Genomic DNA, 19,733 nt, shown 5'->3' on the forward strand with positions numbered 1-19,733 from the left:
CATGTATAATCCAAATCTGATGGCTCACCCCCTCAGGGAGTGGGGAAGGGAGAGAGTGAAGGAAGGATAGAATTTAGAACTGAAAACTTTAAATAAAGATGTTTATTAATTGGCAAAAAAGTAAAGGATATTAGCAACAAAAAAGAGGTAACAGTTTGGCCCCTGTGTGGAGACTGAATTGGAGAGGAGAGAAAGGGGAGGTGGGGAAACCAAACAGTGGCCTATTGCAATCATATAGATTAGAGGTAATGGGGGCGTGAACTGGAGCAGTGACTGGGAAAAGAGTGAAGGGGATAGATGCAAGACATACTGTGGAAGTAGAATTAGTTGGATATAGAAATTGAGGAAGAGAGGAGTCAAGCTCGATTCTGTGCTGACAACCAGTTGTTTAAGTCCTATATAATCTACCTATATGATATCTCCCCCGTCTACTCCCTTCTGTCCAATGACACAGCCGTTGCTTCAGTGCAACCCCTTGTGACCACCATTACCCTGTACCATTTAATAACCTTTTATTGCTCTCCTCAGCGCTTCTCTCCTAAAGCATCCTCCATATCTATCAGATTATCATCCTAAGGTAGCCATTATCCTCTGCTCCAAAACCTTTAGTGAATCCAAAATTTTAAAACACACACACACACACACACACACACACAAATTAACAATTTTGGCATTTGAAGAACTCCATAATCTGGCTCGAACCTATCTTTCCAGACTTATTCCATGTTATTTACCTTCATACACCATGTCAACTAGCCATAAGGAATAAGGGTCTATGGATCTCCTATACCCCCTTCTCCCCCAATATCACAATATAATGTAACCTTAAAGATAAAAATGATTTAGTTTGTACATCCCAGATATCTTGCATAATGTTTTCTTCTTAGCAAGTATGTAATAACTTTTGTTGTTGTCAAACCGAACTGATTTGTTCAGAATAGTTATTTCCCCCATCCTTTCTTCCAACAAATGAAGAATGAAGCTTTCAGCTCAGCAAGCAATAATTTGTCATCTACTCTGCTTTAAGCAGAGAATGAACTCCAATAGAAGTCCATGAGGTTGAAATCTCCCATGATTATTGTACTCTGTCTCTGTACCAGCTCTCTGTGAAGAACAAGGCAATCTACTGCCTTATTGCCCCAACTCACAATCCTTATGTTCCTGAGTTCTAGGCTGTCCAGTTCAAAACTCTCTTCTGAATTACCACCTACTGCCCCCTGGGATCCATCTATGTCAACAATGTCCCTCTGGTGTCCCTTTCTCAACCTTTCCTCCCCTTCTGTTGTGCTCCCTGTGACTCCTCTATTTGGGGAATTTGTCAACAAACTGTTCTTCCTATTAGATCTGTACTGTTATACTAGAAATTGTATAAGTTTTATGTTCACTTGTATGTGAATATGTTATCCCTCTTCTCTACAAAATGTAAGATGCTTTAGAGTGGTTGCTTCTACCTTTTATACACATGAATGTGTGTATGTACATGAGTGCATGTGCACACAAAGCCACTAGGCTATCTAGCACACAATAGACCCATAAAAACTTTTTGAATTGAACTGCATAAGAGTGAATTGAATTGACTTCCAGAACTTAAGATCCATTTCCCCTTTTGGTGGTAATTTATTCTCACTACAATATTGCTTCTAATTCTCCCTCCATTTTCTTCCCTCAATTGTTTTTCTTCATGTTTCAGTTCTCCCTGGTTCATGGACTTTAATATAAGAGTGTATCTTCTCGATTTGTTATATAATTCTTCTGTTCTACTTTGTTTAACACATTTCTTTCAATAATGAACAGTATAATTTTTTTACTTCCATATCATCGTCACATATCACATTCCAACCCATTCTCAGTGATTCCCATCAGGTAAAAAGTGACTGTACATATTGTTTTTTTTTTTTGTAAACTCACAGTACATTTATAAAATAGCAAGATGTTAACTCTGCAAGATGATTAACAAAAAACGACTCTCCACGTGATAACAGATAAAACATCTTTCTAATGCCAGCTGAGGAAGCTCATGCAATACTATTCACTGCCCATGAGGATGGGTCCAGATGCTGTTATAGGTTATTATGTTTGCTTCCCAATTGGAGAGACTTCCCTATTCACTCATAGATTTAGGCATTCAGTCTTTTTAGATAACAAATACCAAGCAGCCAGGGCCAACTCCAAGATATGCTGCATTCAGCATAATGGGATCAGCCCCTTCCTTTCAACATCAATAGTTGCCCAGTTTATTTCTTTTCTTCTGGGATTTTTCAAAGTGAAGACCTTTAGCAGAAAAACAATTTAACAAGATAGACATTTAGTTCAATAGAAGAATTTTCTTGGTGTGAAAAATAAATTACAAAAAAGGACTTTGCTTCTGTGAGATAATTAATAAAAAGCTTCCACGTGATGACAAATCTGACATCTTGTCTAATGTCTGGCAGAGAAGAAAGTGGTGAGAGTTGCATAGCGAGAATGAAACTGAACATTTCACAGCAAGACCAGGACGGATCTGATAATTATTTCTATGTGAGAAAAGGTCACATTCTGTTTGTTAAATTGACATAACACTTGCCCTATATGTAGGAATATAGACTGATGCTGGCCAGATCTCTATTTAGATTTTCCTCATTTTAGGGAAAAACAGAATGGAAAATTGAAGTTTCCTTCCTCTTGAGACATTTGACCTAAGTCAATATTTATAGATATCTTTTCCATCTTTTATAAAGGCTACTTTCAGATTTAGTCTTTAAGATCTGAGCATGCCTGGGGTTTGTTGACTGTCTCAGTGAGAGGCATGGTGGATAGAAAGGAAGGCCTGATTTTTAAGTCTACTGTCTGTCGAATACTGCCTGTGTGACCCTGGGCAAGTCACCTTTCCTTTCCCCCATGTGCCTGCAATTAAGCCTACATAAACTGCAAAGCAGCCACATTAGTGGAAGGAGTTCCATATATAAATAAATAAATCACTGGCCCAACACAATGCAGCTTTTAACCTGATCCATTCATTTTTGATGAGAGTGACCCCCCTGCATTTACAAAAGAATAAAATAATTGACGTTCTTAAATTCTGAATTGCAAGTTTTGCCTTAGAGCATAAGCTAGCCTGGGTTCTTTCCTTCAATTCCTCCAGAGAATCCTAAAGTGAGTATTGGCCTGAGACTATTTTTCTCCTTTACTTACCTACAAAAAAAGACTCAAGGATTAGCTAGAGTTCACCCAGGTATCACCACAGATAAATTTCAGATTGGTCCTTAATTTCTTTCCTTCTGTGTCCCTGTAGAATTTGGAGAAGAGAAGTTGTTTTTGATCTAATTCGCTCATAAGATTTAAGGACAGAATTAACTAATTAGATGGGAAGGTATGCTGGGAAGCATGGAGTGACAGGGGCAGGACTTTGGACCACTTATCATTTAACTGGCTGAATTAGGACTAGTTATATCTTTCTATTTGCCAGAAGGAAACCAAATTAATGTAAATTATTTTGCATACCGGCTACATGTGATGTGGGCGTATGAGGGATTTGGAACAGATGTAGTCATAACATATTATCAGTGCATGCAAGGGTCTCCTAAAATGATTATTTCAGACTGTAGTTTCCTTAAGAGGGGATGGTTACAGACCATTATAATGCAGTCTCTCAAGAGGGAAGATACAGTGTTACTGATCTCAACTAAAGTTTCCTCGGAGGACCAGATAATAGTGTGTCTGATTCAGGCTGTAACTTCCTACAAGGAGGAGGTGGTGTGCTAATTTAAGACTGTAGTCTTCCAAGAGGTGGAGAGAATGTGCTACATACATCCTCAGTCTCTTCAAAGCAGAAGGCAGTGATATAAGCCCATTTCAGACTAGAATTTCCTTGTTTTTATCATTTCAGTTAGGGGATGTCAGAAAAAGATCATTATTTCCCCCTTTTGATTCTTTCCATACCTCTGCATTGTAGTTCTATATGCACCTTCTCAATAGCAATGCAATCCAGAACTGGCCTTGGATTTAAGATTATTTGGAAATGGAATTGAGTTCAAATTCTAGTACTGCCATTTATTACCTGTATATACTTGGGAAATTACTTTCTCTCTCTTGACCCCAGTTTCTTCATCTGACAAATGAAAGGCTTGGGCTAGGTGATCTCCAGAATCCCATTCTTCTTGAAATCCTATATTCCTTCTATACTCAATGATTTTGAAAATATTAGTATATAGAGCTGGACCTTAGTTCTCTTACAGTAGCTATGTCTGACAGTGGGGACAGTTTTGCATGAGGTAGTCACAGTCAAGGAAATGGCCAAACACTTATTTCTTTCTTCTCAAGATAAAAGTGTTCCTTTGCTTGTGGGACTGTGAAATATACTGGAGCTCAAGTATCTATAGGCCTACCTGTTCCACAGCCATATTTGAGCAATGAAAATTCATGACAAGAAATTGATGAGGGTCTCAGTAGGTGCAAAATTTTGCAGAAGAACCACAATTGTTGCTTCACAATACATGCCACATCTGTTTGATTTTGGGGCATTTTCCACAACTCACTGCCAAATAAAGATGCCAGCATCTTCAAGAGCCATTACCACTCTCCTCTTCCTTGGAATAAGAAATTAAAATCTAAAAGTATTGTGAAAAATGCCCAGCTCTGGGGGGTAACGGCTGTGAGAAATGAATCAATGGATGTTAATATAGTCCTTCCCTTTGTTTCTTCAGGTGTTGCTGCTCACATTTGCAGAGGATTTGGAATGCATCCCTGGATTTCAGCAAAAGACATTTCACATTGAACAGCCAGATGAATTCATTGAGGACCAATTGATTCTAAACTGTAAGAAATGTCTAATGAAAAAATCTGTTACATTCTATCTGTACTCATATCAGAATTTGTCACTGTTTAGGAGCATGGATGTACCATTTCATTGGGCATGGCTACACCATTACAGAAGAACATTTTCTCATGGGGGATGCCTTCTTTGGAGAGAACAACTTGTCTTTGCACATTTTCGAATACCAGTACTTGGCCCCAGTGACAGAGTTTTGAGTTAGTTCTTTGTCAGGATAGAAGGCAAGCAGAGATGATAATTGCCCTTATCATAGAAGCTTCATTCATTGGTCCCTTTTCTAGCATTTCATCCTCAGCTGACCTTTCCTGAAGCAGATAGCCCTGAGCAGAGAGCTGTTCTTCTCTACCTAAAGAATTATATTTGTAAATACAAATCACCTAGCTGGGATAGGGTAGAAAGCTAAAGAGTGGAGCTTTTGCCTTCTCATTCATTAGAATATTTACCTTTTTCCTGACTTTGGTATTAATGGAACAGAAGAAAAAAAAAGAATGGTAAAAGAATGTTAGCTCATGTAAGTGTGTGACCTTGGAATTCTGAATCCAAGTTTTTCCAGCTAATCAAGGGATATTTGGAGAGGTCCTATTTCATATACTGTATAGTTTTACACTTTCTAAAAAAACAAAAAACAAACCCCATATGTCTTTACTATCTATGGCAATAGCCTCTTTCTAGTTACTATGATGTCATCATGATTTAACTGCATTAGGGACACAGGACAGTAAAAAGCAGAAGTCTTGCCCTCCAGAACATTACAGTCACTAAAGGCAAATTTGAGTTGAATCAAAGGCTCATGAACCCCATTCTTAAAAGCTTTCAATGCAGAACATGTACGCTTGTGACTTAAACTGGAATATAGCCAACTTTAGGCTTCCCCAAGGGGCACAATATGTATGCGTGTATGTATGTATGTATGTATGTATGTATGTAGATATGCATTGTATACATATGTATATATAGGACTTAAGCAACCAAGTTTTGAGAATAAAATATCTTCATCTCTTTCTCCTTTTCTCTCTCTCCATATATACAGCTATCTAATTTATCATCTATCTCTTTGTCTATTTGTTTATCATCTATATATCTATTTACATGTTATATTTTGCTACAGCTATGTGATTTCATCCACATAGGGAGCTCCTGGTATGGAAACTCCATCTAGCAATGTAAATTGGTAACTATCATGAAACTTTTAGTCTTAGAGACACATATGGGCAATAATGAATTAAAATATTTACCCAGAATTATTCAGAGAGTATGTGCCAGAAACATTTTTTGGGGGTGGAGGGGGCTGGGCCAACAGGGGTTAAGTGACTTGCCCAGGGTCACACAGCTAGTAAGTGTCAAGTGTCTGAGGTCAGATTTGAACTCAGGTCTTCCTGAATTCAGGGATGGTGCTTTATCCACTTCACCACCTAGCTGCCCCCCCCAAGCAGTTTTTAAACCAAAGTCTTCTTGAATACAAGGCCAAACTTTGCTCTGCTCTATCAGCCTGATGCTCACAGTGATGCTGGAGGAATGAGTTTGATAATTAAAGCCAATAATGGAAAAATGTAGAACATACCTAATAACTAGATATCTGTGAATGATTATTATGATTTGGCCACTAGAGAAAATTTCTATGGCTAGGTAGGTCAAAAAAATTCTCATTGTCTTTTTATTCCTGCATTAGTCAGAATCAATATTCCAAATGGCATCTGCACATAGATAGATAGCCATTCTGCTGACTGTTCTGGGTTTTCCAGCTATTATCCCAAATCGCATCTATGTTAACATGCTTTGTAATGTGAGGCCCACCATGAGTATGCAAATTAGGAGTGTTGATATGCAAAGCAGGTCCCTAACTGTGATTGCCTTTGTAATCTTCTCTACACCAAATAGCTTTTAATTCTCCACTGAGAAACAGGAAACAATCCGACTTTGGGGGATCTTTTTAATTTAAACTAGACCATACTGTACATTCCAATATCAAAGTTTTTTTTTTTCTTTAGTAATTAAGTGGGTTATGGTTGTTGGTTCTGTGTAGGCTAGTTAACGCTAAATGGAACTATGCTAATTATCAATGTAGCACGTTCAGGGGAAGGAAGTGAGACATTTAAAATTGTATATTTGCATGTGTGTTGGGTCAGCAAAATGAGACTTGGCCCATTCAGCAAATCTAGAAATGACTTCAGAGAAACTGTACTTAGCACTGGGCCAAACACATGCATAGGGAGAGTTTCTTTGCCATTAGAACAACAACAACAGAACAAAACAAAACAAAACAAAAAAGGGATGTATAGGGTGTGCGCTTTCTCTGATGTGAATCGCTGATTTTTTACAGTGCTACTGGGCATGTTTTCATGAGTCAAGAATATTAGTGTGGATAGTGCCAATTAAGTTAATGTTGTGGATAGGCAATGTCTCAAGTTAGTACAGAATTAAAGAAAACCATGTCTTCTATGCTCTAGCAGAGAGCTCCAGATACAATCCCAGTTTGCTTTAATACTGAAAGATTTAGGTATAGGTGGTTCTCTTCCGTCACTAACAACAACAAAAGCCACAATGAAATCTCTTTCTTCACAATTTATGGATATAGACTTATTTTTACATTCATTTGGTTGATTAAGAAAATACATCATACATGTATACACAAAATACGTATGCACATACATGTGCAGGTATATATATGTGTGTATATGTGGGTATGTATAGATATGGACATTAATATATACAATACTTTCAGAATATCTAAAGCATGTAGTACTCAGAGAGTGTTATAAATAGTAGGAGCTCCTTTAAATGAGAACTGTTGTATAGAGGACATTCAAACATCTGGATGGAAACAGGCCACAATCATGAAATTGGACTGATAGTTTCCATAGATGCTGATGTTTCACATCGTATCAGAAAAGCATTTACCGTGTATAATCAGTCTTCCAATACTTCTTTTTTATATTTTTTTTAATTTTTAGTTTTTTGTGAGGCAGTTGGGGTTAAGTGACTTGCCAGGGTCACACAGCCAGTAAGTGTTAAGTGTCGAGGCCAGATTTGAACTCAGGTACTCACTGACTCCAGGGTTGGTGCTCTATCAACTGAGCCATCTAGCTGCCACCCAATACTTTTTAAAATACTTTCTGTGTACCAGATGCTATACTAAACACTAGAGACAAAAATAAATAAATAACTGAATAAGAATTAATAGTACTTGACCTCAGAAGCTTATGTTATATTTAGGCATAACAACATGTGGCATAGGGAAGTATATATAAAATATGTGCTATACAAATAAAAGCAAGATATATGCATGCACACACATATATGATGGGGAATGAATTGTCATGTCATAGAGATACTGACTATGCATGGGGACGTATTAGATAAAATATGTTAATAGAATTGGTTTCTGTGTTTTATCCTGTGTCATGATCCTGACATGTGGTCATATCATATCCTGTGGCTGTTAGGTCCTATGTCAATATCTTGGAACTTTGGAATCCCAATGGCTGCAAAGGTATCATGGTGTTCAGAATAAAAAGTAACATAACAATAGGATATTTGCCATCTCTTTTCCTACCAGTTCTCTCTTGTGATTAAAAAGTGTAACCTGTTATCTTGATGAAAAATAGTAAGATATGACCTTGTGCCCCAGTTTGACTTTCATATGCTTCTTTGTTCATATTTAGAGTAATGCAGCAATTTGCTTTCCTTTCTGTGTTCACAAGCAGTAACAGTTCTTCTTATCATTTTTCATCTTCCTCCACAATTCTTGTTGACTCATCTTTTCTACTTGAAATGTTATAGACAATGCCCTTTGCTTTCATGTTTGCCTAATATATTCAGTGGTCACTTCTACACATCTTTTCTTTAGTTTCATCTTACAAAACACCCTTTTCTTTCATATCCAAATAACTTCTATTTTTATTCTATTCTTCTCGGTACTAATAGCACTTGATTTAGTCTTTAAAAGGCCATATTTCCAACAAGGTATCAGGATCAAAATCAGCATCAAACTTTTTTTCTGATATTCTTAGGAACTCTTTCATTATATCTTTAGTAGTCTGTTTTAGGGTCTCAGCTCTTCAGTAACTCAAGAAAAACTTTTCATCTCCACATGGAAAATAAATTGAAAAAATTCAGTTTTTGTTGTTGTTTTTCCATTTTCACATTGGATGTTAAAGAAAATGAAATAATAACGTGAGGGGGCAGCTAGGTGGCACAGTGGATAAAGCACTGGCCCTGGATTCAGGAGTTCCTGAGTTCAAATCCAACCTCAGACACTTGATACTTACTAGCTGTGTTACCCTAGGCAAATCACTTAACGCCCATTGCCCCGCAAAACAAAAACAAAAACAAAAACAAAAAAACAAAAAAAAATAATAACCTGAGTTAGGACTATAGGAGAAATTGATCAGATACTCACTTGGTGCCTGATGATTAGTTATTTTGGTAAAACTTATAAAGAAAACAGTTTATAGTGATCTGCTGCCTTTGACACCCCAACTAATGACTGTTAACATGGTAAATTACTGAGCAAGTCCAATAGAGATTGTCTGATTGTCATGACAACAGTCTCATGCATGATTCAGTCAATGTTATTTTCTCCCAGCACAGTGCTGGCACATATTTGGTAATTAATAAATGATTGTTAACTGATTGATACCAATACCTTCAAACACTGTTTATATCACTTCTATCCTATTCTTCTAGGCTATGAGTCATTTTTCCCATTGAAGAAACCAACAATTGATCTGAATTATTGATTTCTAACTTACTCATTTTGTTCCTGGTTTTATTGCTGATTTTTTTTGGTAGACTTTTTTTTTTTTGCAGGGCAATGAGGGTTAAGTGACTTGTCAGGGTCACACAGCTAGTCAGTGTCAAGTGTTTGAAGCTGGATTTGAACTCAGGTCCTCCTGAATCAGGGCCAGTGCTTATCCCTGAGCCACCTAGCTGCTGATTTTTTAAAAGAATTTGTTCACATCTTTTTTCTTGTGAATCTTATAGTTTTTAATGTCCATCATTTACTCTCCTATTAAGGAAGAAAAACCTCCACCTGGCAAGAAAAGGAAATGATTGGGATTGGTTTTAATAGTTTATGGAAGAGAGATTGATATGAGCTTGTAGCTAACTTGGGATAGTAAGGGACTGATATTCCCATTCATCTTCAGGAAGTGAGTCCTTCAGTTTTTGACAAAGTTCTGCTTTGGACAAGGGCCACTGAAAGAGGAAAAGGAAGAGAATTCCCACTGTGGGGTTCATTCTCATTCTATTTATAGCCACATTCATTTTTTGCTTTGTAGTTTAGAGTAACATCTTTCATTATTGTATTGAGACCCTGCCAGATTGTCTTTGACCTTCCATTATTTCCTTTCAGTAATTCCCTTGCATGATCTTTCAGTACGTCCCTTGGGTGATCCTGGCTTCCACAAGGATACTCTTCAGTTATGTCACCATGAGACTACCCCCCTCACAGTTAGGTCATATGTGACCATTCATTAATCACATTAATCATGTTTGTACTTACATACATGAGCCATGACTTTTGAGGGTATTTTTAATTGACTATAAATCAAATTGTGAATCTGAAAAATGAAGGCAATTAATGAAAAGGCATTGGGTACTGGGGCCTGCATGCTAACCAAGGGGAAAAAAAAATACTTTCCCAGTGAATTAAAATGTCCAAACAAGGCCCTTTTGACCCTTCTGAAAAGATTTTAATTTGGATGCTAATGAAGAGATGACCCTTCCTGTCTAGGAGGTGAGAGAATACATGTTTCTAAGACTCAGAATTTCTATGGATTGGGGCTTTTGTCTCCACATTCAGGTACTTGCTCTCTGTGTTTATTTCTCTTTTTAAAAAGGGGAAATAAGTTCCTTTCCATTTCCTAGTCTTCATTAACCAGTTAAACTTTGCTTCTTGATCAAGTGGGAGATTTATTAACTTGATTATAGCAAGAATTTAAAGTAGTTTTTGCTGTGGCATTAAAAGGACTGAAGTTAAGAGGTTTCCATTAAAGAACTCTGTGTGCCTTCCTAATCAGAGTGAGCTGAGCTCACTCTCTCTCTCTCTCTCTGTCTCTCTCTCTGTCTCTCTGTATGCATGCATGCATGTATTATGTGTATATATGTATATACACATATGTATATGTATGTATTAATATATTGTGTTTGTATATTTGTATATACATACACGTGTGTGTATAATGTTTCCAACAACATATCAGGATCATAATGTGGCATCAAACTTTTCTTCTGATATATCCAAGGGAATTCTTTCATTATACCTTTAATAGTCTGTTTAGGGTCCCCAGCTGTCCATAACTCAAGAAAAACTTATATATTTGTGTGTGTATGTATATACACAACTCAAATAAACTCAAGAAAAAACTGTTTTAGGGTGCTAGCTGTTCCATAATTCAAGAAAAATGTGTGTGTATACACAATATGTATGTATATATATATATATATGTATGTATTTATATGTGTATATACATACACCATATGTACACATATCCATTGAGTCACTCTTGGTCCCACCCTACACAGTGACTGAGACAAAGATCTCTTGGGCTGAATGTAATAAAGTGAGAACTTAGAATATGGTTTGTGGTCATACAAAAAACCCCAAGTTTTTTTGGAACTAGATTTTTTTGGGGGGATAGGGGAGCTCATGGGAGGAGTGATGTAGTTTTTCTTCTCTAGTCATTTATCCCTCCATTAAATCAACAAGCATTTATTATTTCCTGTATCATAGGTACTGTGCCGGGCATTAGAGACACAGAAACAGAAGCTGTCAATGTGCCTCTCCTCCTCTCTGGTACCTCTGCCCTGACACTTTTCTGGAATTCCCCATACCTAGAATCCCCTATGCTAGACATCAATGTGCCCATCCCACCTCGCTAATTAGCTCCCTCTTACATCAGAGACAGGAAATCCTATTCCTTTCTATAAAACTCCTGGGTTTCTCCTACACTGGAAACCTCAGGCTTGTTTTGTGGAATGAGGTCCCAACATGATTCAACCAAACTAAGAGTATTAAGAAAAGACTGAAATAACTGTGTACCAGATTGGGAGGGGTGCTTTTCAATTTTTACTAAATTATTGATCCCCTTTTTCCTCCTCCTATGGCCTATAATTATAGAATCATAGATTTAGAACAAGAAGGGGCCTCAGCCACCATTAAGTCCAGTCTCCTCATTTTTCAGATAAAAAAAAAATATAGACGGCTAAGACAGGTTAAGTGACTTACCGAGGGTCACACAGACTACTAAATGTCTATGGCAAGATTTGAAGCCAGGTTCTCTGGATTCTAAATCTAATTGCTGTCACAGATTTATCCTCACCCTCCCCAAAAACAAATATCCTTGTTCTCTCTTTCTCTTCCCTTTCCACCTTTCCCCTCAGTGTTACCTGGCATCTCAAGCTAAGCCACAACAAATTCTTTATTTGTATTAAAAATGTAGCACATTAAGGTCTTTTGCTCTTAGCATCATTGACCAATTTTCTTCTTTTGTAGTAATCTCTCAGGTTCCCCACCCGATCCGTATTCCCACCCCAATCAAGAACCAACAAAGCTGCAGTTAAATAGAACAATTATGTGGGGGATTTTTTTTTCTCTGGATTTATTGCCCATTGGTCTGGTAGCCATTTATACAATATATTTCTGATAGTCTATTGATGAATCAGTTCCTCTTCTTTATGGGGGATCCAATAAGCTTAACCCACTAAAATACATGCTATGCTATAAAGACAGCTTCTGCTGTAAGTAACATAAAACTGATGACTAGTGACAGATTCATAATATAGTTCAGCAAGTATTTATCAAGCACCTACTATGTGTAGGAAAATTTGATAGGTGTTGAGGATAAAAAGATGCAATTAGACATAATACTCATTCTCAAGGTGCATATAAGCTTTTATGAGAGGCAAGATATGTACTAAAAAAATAATATAAAATTAGAAAACAGGTGCCAAGAAGCAAACATTATAAGGGACTTGAGGGCAGAAAGTTAAAATTATAATTTCTTATTAGATCTGGAAATAAACACATATTTATTATGATGGGGGCAAGGATAATAGAGAGGCAGAAATCCAAAATGTCTTGGAAAAGTTTCTAGGAGAAGTTGAATATTAAGTGGAAATTTAGTTCATGGAGAGACATTATTATGAACCAGGATCCCCACTGGGAAAATCAGAAAATAAAGTTCCCAAGATGCAAAGGGAGTGCTACTCAAGCAAGTTCTCTTTTGCTCTGATGGCAATTCTGCGGCCTTTTCCTATGATTCAGAAAACTCCTGTCATAGTCACATTTGTCTACTAGTTACCCCCTTTCTTTCTAAGATTTCTAAGTACAGGTGGGATCTCAGTATGTTTAATGGATCCAGTTTTGGCTTGATAGAGTGCTTCATCTCTGGTCATAGAGACAACATATCCCCACCCTCATAGAGTTGAAGGGACCCCAGAAGCTATCTATTGTAATATGTCCCTTGATAGTTGAAGAAACTAACCCCACGGAGGTGAAGTGATTTGTGCAATGTCCTGCAGATGGTGAGTATGAGACGTTAGGATCTAAACCAAATCCTCTTGATTCAAGAGGTAATGTTCTATATCTCACTAGGGTGATTGCCCTGACTCTTCACAGCAAACACTACTCTAGAGACCTTCATTAAGTGCAAGCAATTCCTACCTATGTTACATGTTATGTAACATGTGGCTTAGATGACATTTATGCTCTATTCTAACTCTAAATCTTATGTGCCTATGAGTCAAAGAAGAACAAGACAGCATGGCTGTATAAAGAAAGTACTCAAATGGGGTTGGAGGTTAGAAGTTGAGTAGAAAACAATAAGAACCATAGGCTTTGGAGTCAGAAAGTTGAGGTTCAAAACCTGCCTCTGATGCTTATTGGCCTGTAAAATCTCAGGTGAGTACCTTAGTTTCCTCATATGTCAAAAGAATAGATTAGACTAGATTAGACTTCAGCAAAATGTAGCCTATGAACCAAAGACTGTTTTTATATGGTGAGCTAGGAATGGTTTTTACATTTTAAAATACAATAACACTTGATTTTAAAATATATTCTTAGCTTTCTGTATGTACAAAACCAGGAAGTGGGCTAGATTTATCCCATAGGTTGTAGTTGCTGACCCCTGGACTAGGTGTACTCCAAGGTTCTATTGAACTCTAAGTTGACATATGAACGTGTCTATTAAAGGACTTGAAACCATTTTATATTTTGTATTTCATTCAGGGCACATTTTGGATATCTCCTTTGTTCTCATATTTGAATATGTTTTGTGGTTATTCTAGTATATCTCAAATAACTCTTGTCAGATGGTAAATTCTATAAGGGCAGGAGCCATCATGTAGTAATAATAATAGCAATAATAATAAGTAACATTTATATAGTGCTGACTATGTGTAATTATCTTTTTTGATCCCCACAATAAACCTGAGAGGTAGGTGCTATTATTAATCCCCATTTTAAATATGAGGAGGCCGAGGCAAACAGGGATAAAATGACTTGCCCAGGATGCCATAGCTATTAAGTGTCTGAGACTTGATTTGAATTCAGGTCTTTCTGACTCCAGGTCCTATGCTTTATCTACTACAACCAGTCTGTTTCTTCCTTCAACATGGAATGTACGCCCTGCATATAGTGGGTGCTTAATAAATTCTTGTTAAAGTGAGCACCTGGCAACTCTTTGAAAGAGGAATAATGTAGACAATGTGGTTAAAATAGTCTCTGAATAGGACCATTCTTTCATTTAGTATATAAGGCTATCTGAAGAAGAGAGAAGCAGAAAGAAAAAAATGAAGAGAGGGGCAAAAAGTTCCCTCAGCTCAGGGACACAATGGATAGAACTCTGGTCCTGGAGTCAGGAAGACCCGAGTTCAAATCAGACTTCACTCAGTGACTAGCTGTGGGACATGGAATAAATCACTTAACCTGTCTGCCTCAGTTTTTTCAACTATAAAAGGGTTTGTAATTACACCTCCTTCTCAGGATTACTGTGAGGATCAAATGAGATAGCATTTGTAAAACAATTAGAATAATTAATGCCTGACAGCCAATAGGCGGTTTTTTGTTTGTTTGTTGGTTGGTTGGTTTTTTGTGGAGCAATAAGAGTTAAGTGACTTGCCCTGGGTCATATAGCTAGAAGTGTCAAGTGTCCAAGGCCAGATGTGAAATCAGTGTTTATTCCTGAATCCAGGGCTTGTGGCTTATCTTCTGTGCAACCTAGCTGCCCCCCCCCCATAGGCCTTTAGGCCTTCATAAATGTTTTTTTACTTCTTTTCCTCCCTGAGGAATATATATACACACACACACACATACATATGTATATGTGTACTATATATACACACACACACGTGTGTATACATACACACATATATGCATATATGTGTGTATACATATGTATGTGTATATGTATATATATGTGTGTGTGTATAGAATAGTAGAATCTCTAGCAGAGGAAGAGATGTGGACAGTTATTTAATATAAGGAGGCTACATATATATTTAACATCCTTTAAACATCTTAAGGGATGTGCCATATAGGCAGGCAAGAGATAAGGAACACCATTAGGGGAGATTTTGCCTCAGAATCCAGCAGATGGTGTAATTAGGAGTCCCCCCCCACCCCATCAACCTGTGGAGTCCCTTACCTCAAGGGTCTTAGAAACTATTCTAAATCTATTTGTGACTTTCTCCAAGGTGATTGAAAATATAGAAGCATAAGAAATGTATATGAGCTGGCTGCCAATTTGAATATTAAAACTGCATCTATTGGCCTCTTTAATAAGTAAGGCATCAACATACAAATTAGGCAGAGATTAAGTATAAATTTAAATAGTTAAAGAGGCTTCAGGATCATATTACACTGTAACAGATCAAATCTACACACATTTTTAACGATCATAATGGCCCTCTGAGTGTCCTTTCTACTTTATTTTCCGTGGGAATTGATATGGTAACAAGAGTGGAGGATGTAACTTGGAAAAGACTCTGTGGAAAGGTCCTAAAACACCAATTGGTAGTCTTCTGTTGGGGATGAGGACTGAGCCCCTACCACTTAAGTATTATTCAGAAAGCTAAGGCCGGGGGCAGCTAGGTGGCACAGTGGATAGAGCACTGGCCCTGGACTCAGGAGGACCCGAGTCAAAGTCAGCCTCAGACACTTAACACTTACTGGCTGTGTGACCCTGGGCAAGTCACTTAACCCCTAATTGCCTCTCAAAAACAAACAAACAAACAAAAAAAAGAAAGCTAAGGCCTTGGTGGTATCAGTCTAATAGCCTATAGGGGGTCAGCCACATAATTCTTCCTGAGATTTTAACCCAGGCCTGACTCTTCTGCACTATCAAGGTCTTACAGTGAGGGAGCTCTGTCTTCACTATCTATCTAGTTTCATTCAAGATCTGGTACATGGATGATATTGATGTAGAGGTTTTTGGTTTTTTATTTGTTTTTCTTCTTGAATAGCCCTTTCCTTAGATAGATGATGTAACAGAGATTAATGAAGAAATTCCAGTAGTTTGGTGGGATCTGCAAATACTAAAACTATAACTGATTATTTACCCTAGTGAGTAGTTACTCATGGTTCCTGCTCCCTGATCTGTACCCACATAGATACTATTCTGCTTCACATGGCTTTATTTCACATAATAAAGAACCTCATTTCCTACACAGGGCACATAGGTGGCACAGTGAATAGGGTGCCAGTTCCTGGAATTAAGAGGACCTGAGTTCAAATCTAGCCTCAGATACTTCCTAGTTGTATAATCCTGAATAAGTCACTTAACCCTGTTTGCCTCAGTTCCTCATCTGTAAAAATGATCTGGGGAAAAATGGCAAACCACTCCAGTTTCTTTGCCAAGAATATCCCAAATGGCATCACAGAAAATCACATGTGACTGAAATTACTCAACAACAGCATTCCCTGTGCAAAGCATTAAAATCAAGACATTAATACTACAATAATCAGGCCCCTAACCTTATCTACTGATTACCATGCTTCTTAACCTTCTCACACTTCACACCTAGCTAGGAGGAAAGAGCAAATGGGTTCAGGGGGAGGAAACAGAGTGTGATTTGAAAAGCTATAATTCAGAGATACAACCTCTGTAAAACTGGTAGCAGATACTCATCAGTTTGCATCATACTGGCTCCATTTGCTTCTGGGACCTAGGAAAACTCAGAGTGAGACATGTATTCCACTAGAGGATTACTCACAGGGTCATAGAGGACACAATAGAAAGAACTCTTGACCGGTAACAAAGTTGAGTCCTCCCTCCCCTCTTCCTCTGAGCAATCATGTTACTGTAAATGTAATGTTCTCGGGTCTATTTCTGGACTCCAGCAGTGTAATATATATATATATATATATATATATATATATATATATATATATATATATATCCCTGCTTCTTTTGTATGTACTTATTAAAAGTAGTCTTGGACTCCAGCAGTGTAATATATATATATATATATATATATCCCTGCTTCTTTTGTATGTACTTATTAAAAGTAGTCTTGGAATGGAGGTAAGATCAGAACACTACCCAGAACTAGTAATGGTAACTACCCTCCTTCCATGTGTGCGGTCCATCTCTGTTGTCTTCTGTGCTGTGCTAACAGTGATTGGACAAGCACATTGGATCCCATGGGACTTGAAGTAAACAACTAAGAGGGGCCAGCTAGGTGGTGCAGTGGATGGGGCACTGGCCCTGGATTCAGGAGTACATGAGTTCAGGTCAGACCTCAGACACTTGACACTTGCTGGCTGTGTGACACTGGGCAAGTGACTTAACCCCCATTGCCCAGCAAAAACAAACAAACAAACAAAAAACAACTAAGAGGCCAAGAATTCTGTATTCTCACTATGTAGACAGAAGTGGAAATAGCAAGCACAACAGTATCAATTCTTTTAACCTTTCCCAACTCCACCTATTCAGCTGAGGACCTTGCCTCCTACTTTCCTGAAAAATTCAAGTCCATTGGTTGCAAATTCCTTCCCACCTTTTCTATATTTCCTCAGTCCCTACCAACACTGTTTTCTCTCCCTTTAGTATATGATAAAAGAGTAGCCTTTCTCCTTGTCATGGTCAGTCTATGTCACTGATGCTGTCCTCTCCTCTCACTTTCAATAGATTGCCTCCCTAATCATTCCTGTTCTCTCTATTCCATAAGCTTACCTATTCTACTAGCTCCTTCCATTCTGAATACAAGCATATCCAGGTATCCATATAATTAAAAACCCTTAGGGACAGCTAGGTGGTGCAGTGGATAAAGCACTGGCCCTGGATTCAGGAGTACCTGAGTTAAAATCTGGCCTTAGACACTTGACACTTACTAGCTATGTGACCCTGGCAAGTCACTTAACCCCCATTGCTCTGACCAAACCCCCCCCCAAAACAAACAAAAAACCCTTCACTGTATTCTCTGTTTCCATGAACTATCATCTTTTATCTTCTCTTTGTATTTTCAGTCAAACTCAGAATAAAACTCTTTGCATTCATTGTTTCTCTCTACACTAATTTCCTGTCTGCTCACCCAGTTCTCAGAACTTTATAATATGACTTCTTACCTCATTAATCAACAGACTTTTCTTCCTAAATTTGCCATTTATCTCTTTTTTTCACAGACCCTATGGCATTTTCTCAGTTCTCATCCTTCTTGACCTCTCTGCTGCATTTTACACTATTATTTTCTCCTGATGGATACTCTCTTCTCTTGGAGTTTTCCTGAATCTACTCTTTTTATTTTCTTCTTACTTATCTAACTATTTTTTAAAGACTCATTAACTAGGTTTTTATCCAAGTGCAAGGACATGGCAAGCATCTATATCGGGCTCTTTTCTTTTCTCTATATAAATCCTCTTTTCTGGTGACATCATCAGCTCTTAGTATTTGAATTATCTCTAAGCAAAGGAATTCCAGATTTGTATACCCTCCCAAAGTATTTCCCTTAGCTCTATTCCCACATCACTAATTATCTTTTAGACATTTTGAACTGGATATATAGGCATCTTAAAGTAAATATGTCCAAAGCAAAGTGTATTATTATTTCTCTCCCCAAATCCACCTTTCTTGCAAACTCTCCTTTTTTTTCTGAATACAGATTCTTTTTTTCTACTTAAAGCACTTTAGAACTTGGCCCAAACCTACTATTTACCTGTAGCATATGTTACTCTTTCTTACTCATGCTACAGTCTAACTTGACTAATCTTCTTGCTGTCTCTTATAAATGACTCATGATTTCCTATCTCTATGTCTTTGTGCAGTTGTCTTCCATGCCTAGAATGTATTCCTTCCTAACCTCTGCTTTGTCTGATCCCTAATTTCTTCCAGTTCTCAGTAGAAAGACTTTCTTCTTGAGTCCTTTGCCAATCCACATCTCTCCCTTCCAACTACTAGAACTTCCCCTCCAAAAATGAACTTGTATTTATCTATCACAGTTATTATTGTTGCATATTTGTGAGTAATTTATCAAGCTCCAGCTCTTTAGAGTGACTTCCTTCACTCCTGCTTTGGAAGAAATGAATGAATGAGGAAATGTCATGACAGCCAACAAGGTTACCAATCATTGAGATCATTTGCTTTATACTCCGTGGAGACCAAAGGATACAGCTGACAGCTGTCAGTCATGTGGAAAGATAGGTACTTTCCTCACTATGCATGTCAGCTAATTATTATGACCTTCAGAATTATTGTTAATGAAGACTGATTTTCTTGTTTATATCTTTGCATTAAATTAATCCTCCTGGAGATGAGAAGTTTGTAACATTAAGGGATTAATGTTTGAAAAACAGAACCAAGGCTAAACTAAGCCTCAGAGGAATAGTGTTATACTTACTTTTTGCCCTTCCCTTCTTCTTCTTTCCCCTCTCTTCCTTTCCCTCCCCATCCTTCCTTTGTTCTTTGAATAGATGAAAAGATAAAAG

The 19,733-nt window shown here is 37.6% G+C and overlaps 1 protein-coding gene across 1 annotated transcript in view; it reads left to right on the forward strand.

Annotated features, from left to right (window-relative positions):
* The window catches only part of CDH13 (cadherin 13), a 1,286,821-nt gene that overhangs the window by 239,451 nt on the left and 1,027,637 nt on the right, over nucleotides 1-19,733 (forward strand). Inside the window, exon 2 of the mRNA XM_043985257.1 lies at nucleotides 4,683-4,794. Coding sequence (XP_043841192.1) covers nucleotides 4,683-4,794 — 112 coding nt within the window. The remainder of the gene's footprint in view (nucleotides 1-4,682; nucleotides 4,795-19,733) is intronic.

Source organism: Dromiciops gliroides, chromosome 2 (assembly GCF_019393635.1).
Source record: "Dromiciops gliroides isolate mDroGli1 chromosome 2, mDroGli1.pri, whole genome shotgun sequence".
Lineage (NCBI taxonomy): Eukaryota > Metazoa > Chordata > Mammalia > Microbiotheria > Microbiotheriidae > Dromiciops > Dromiciops gliroides.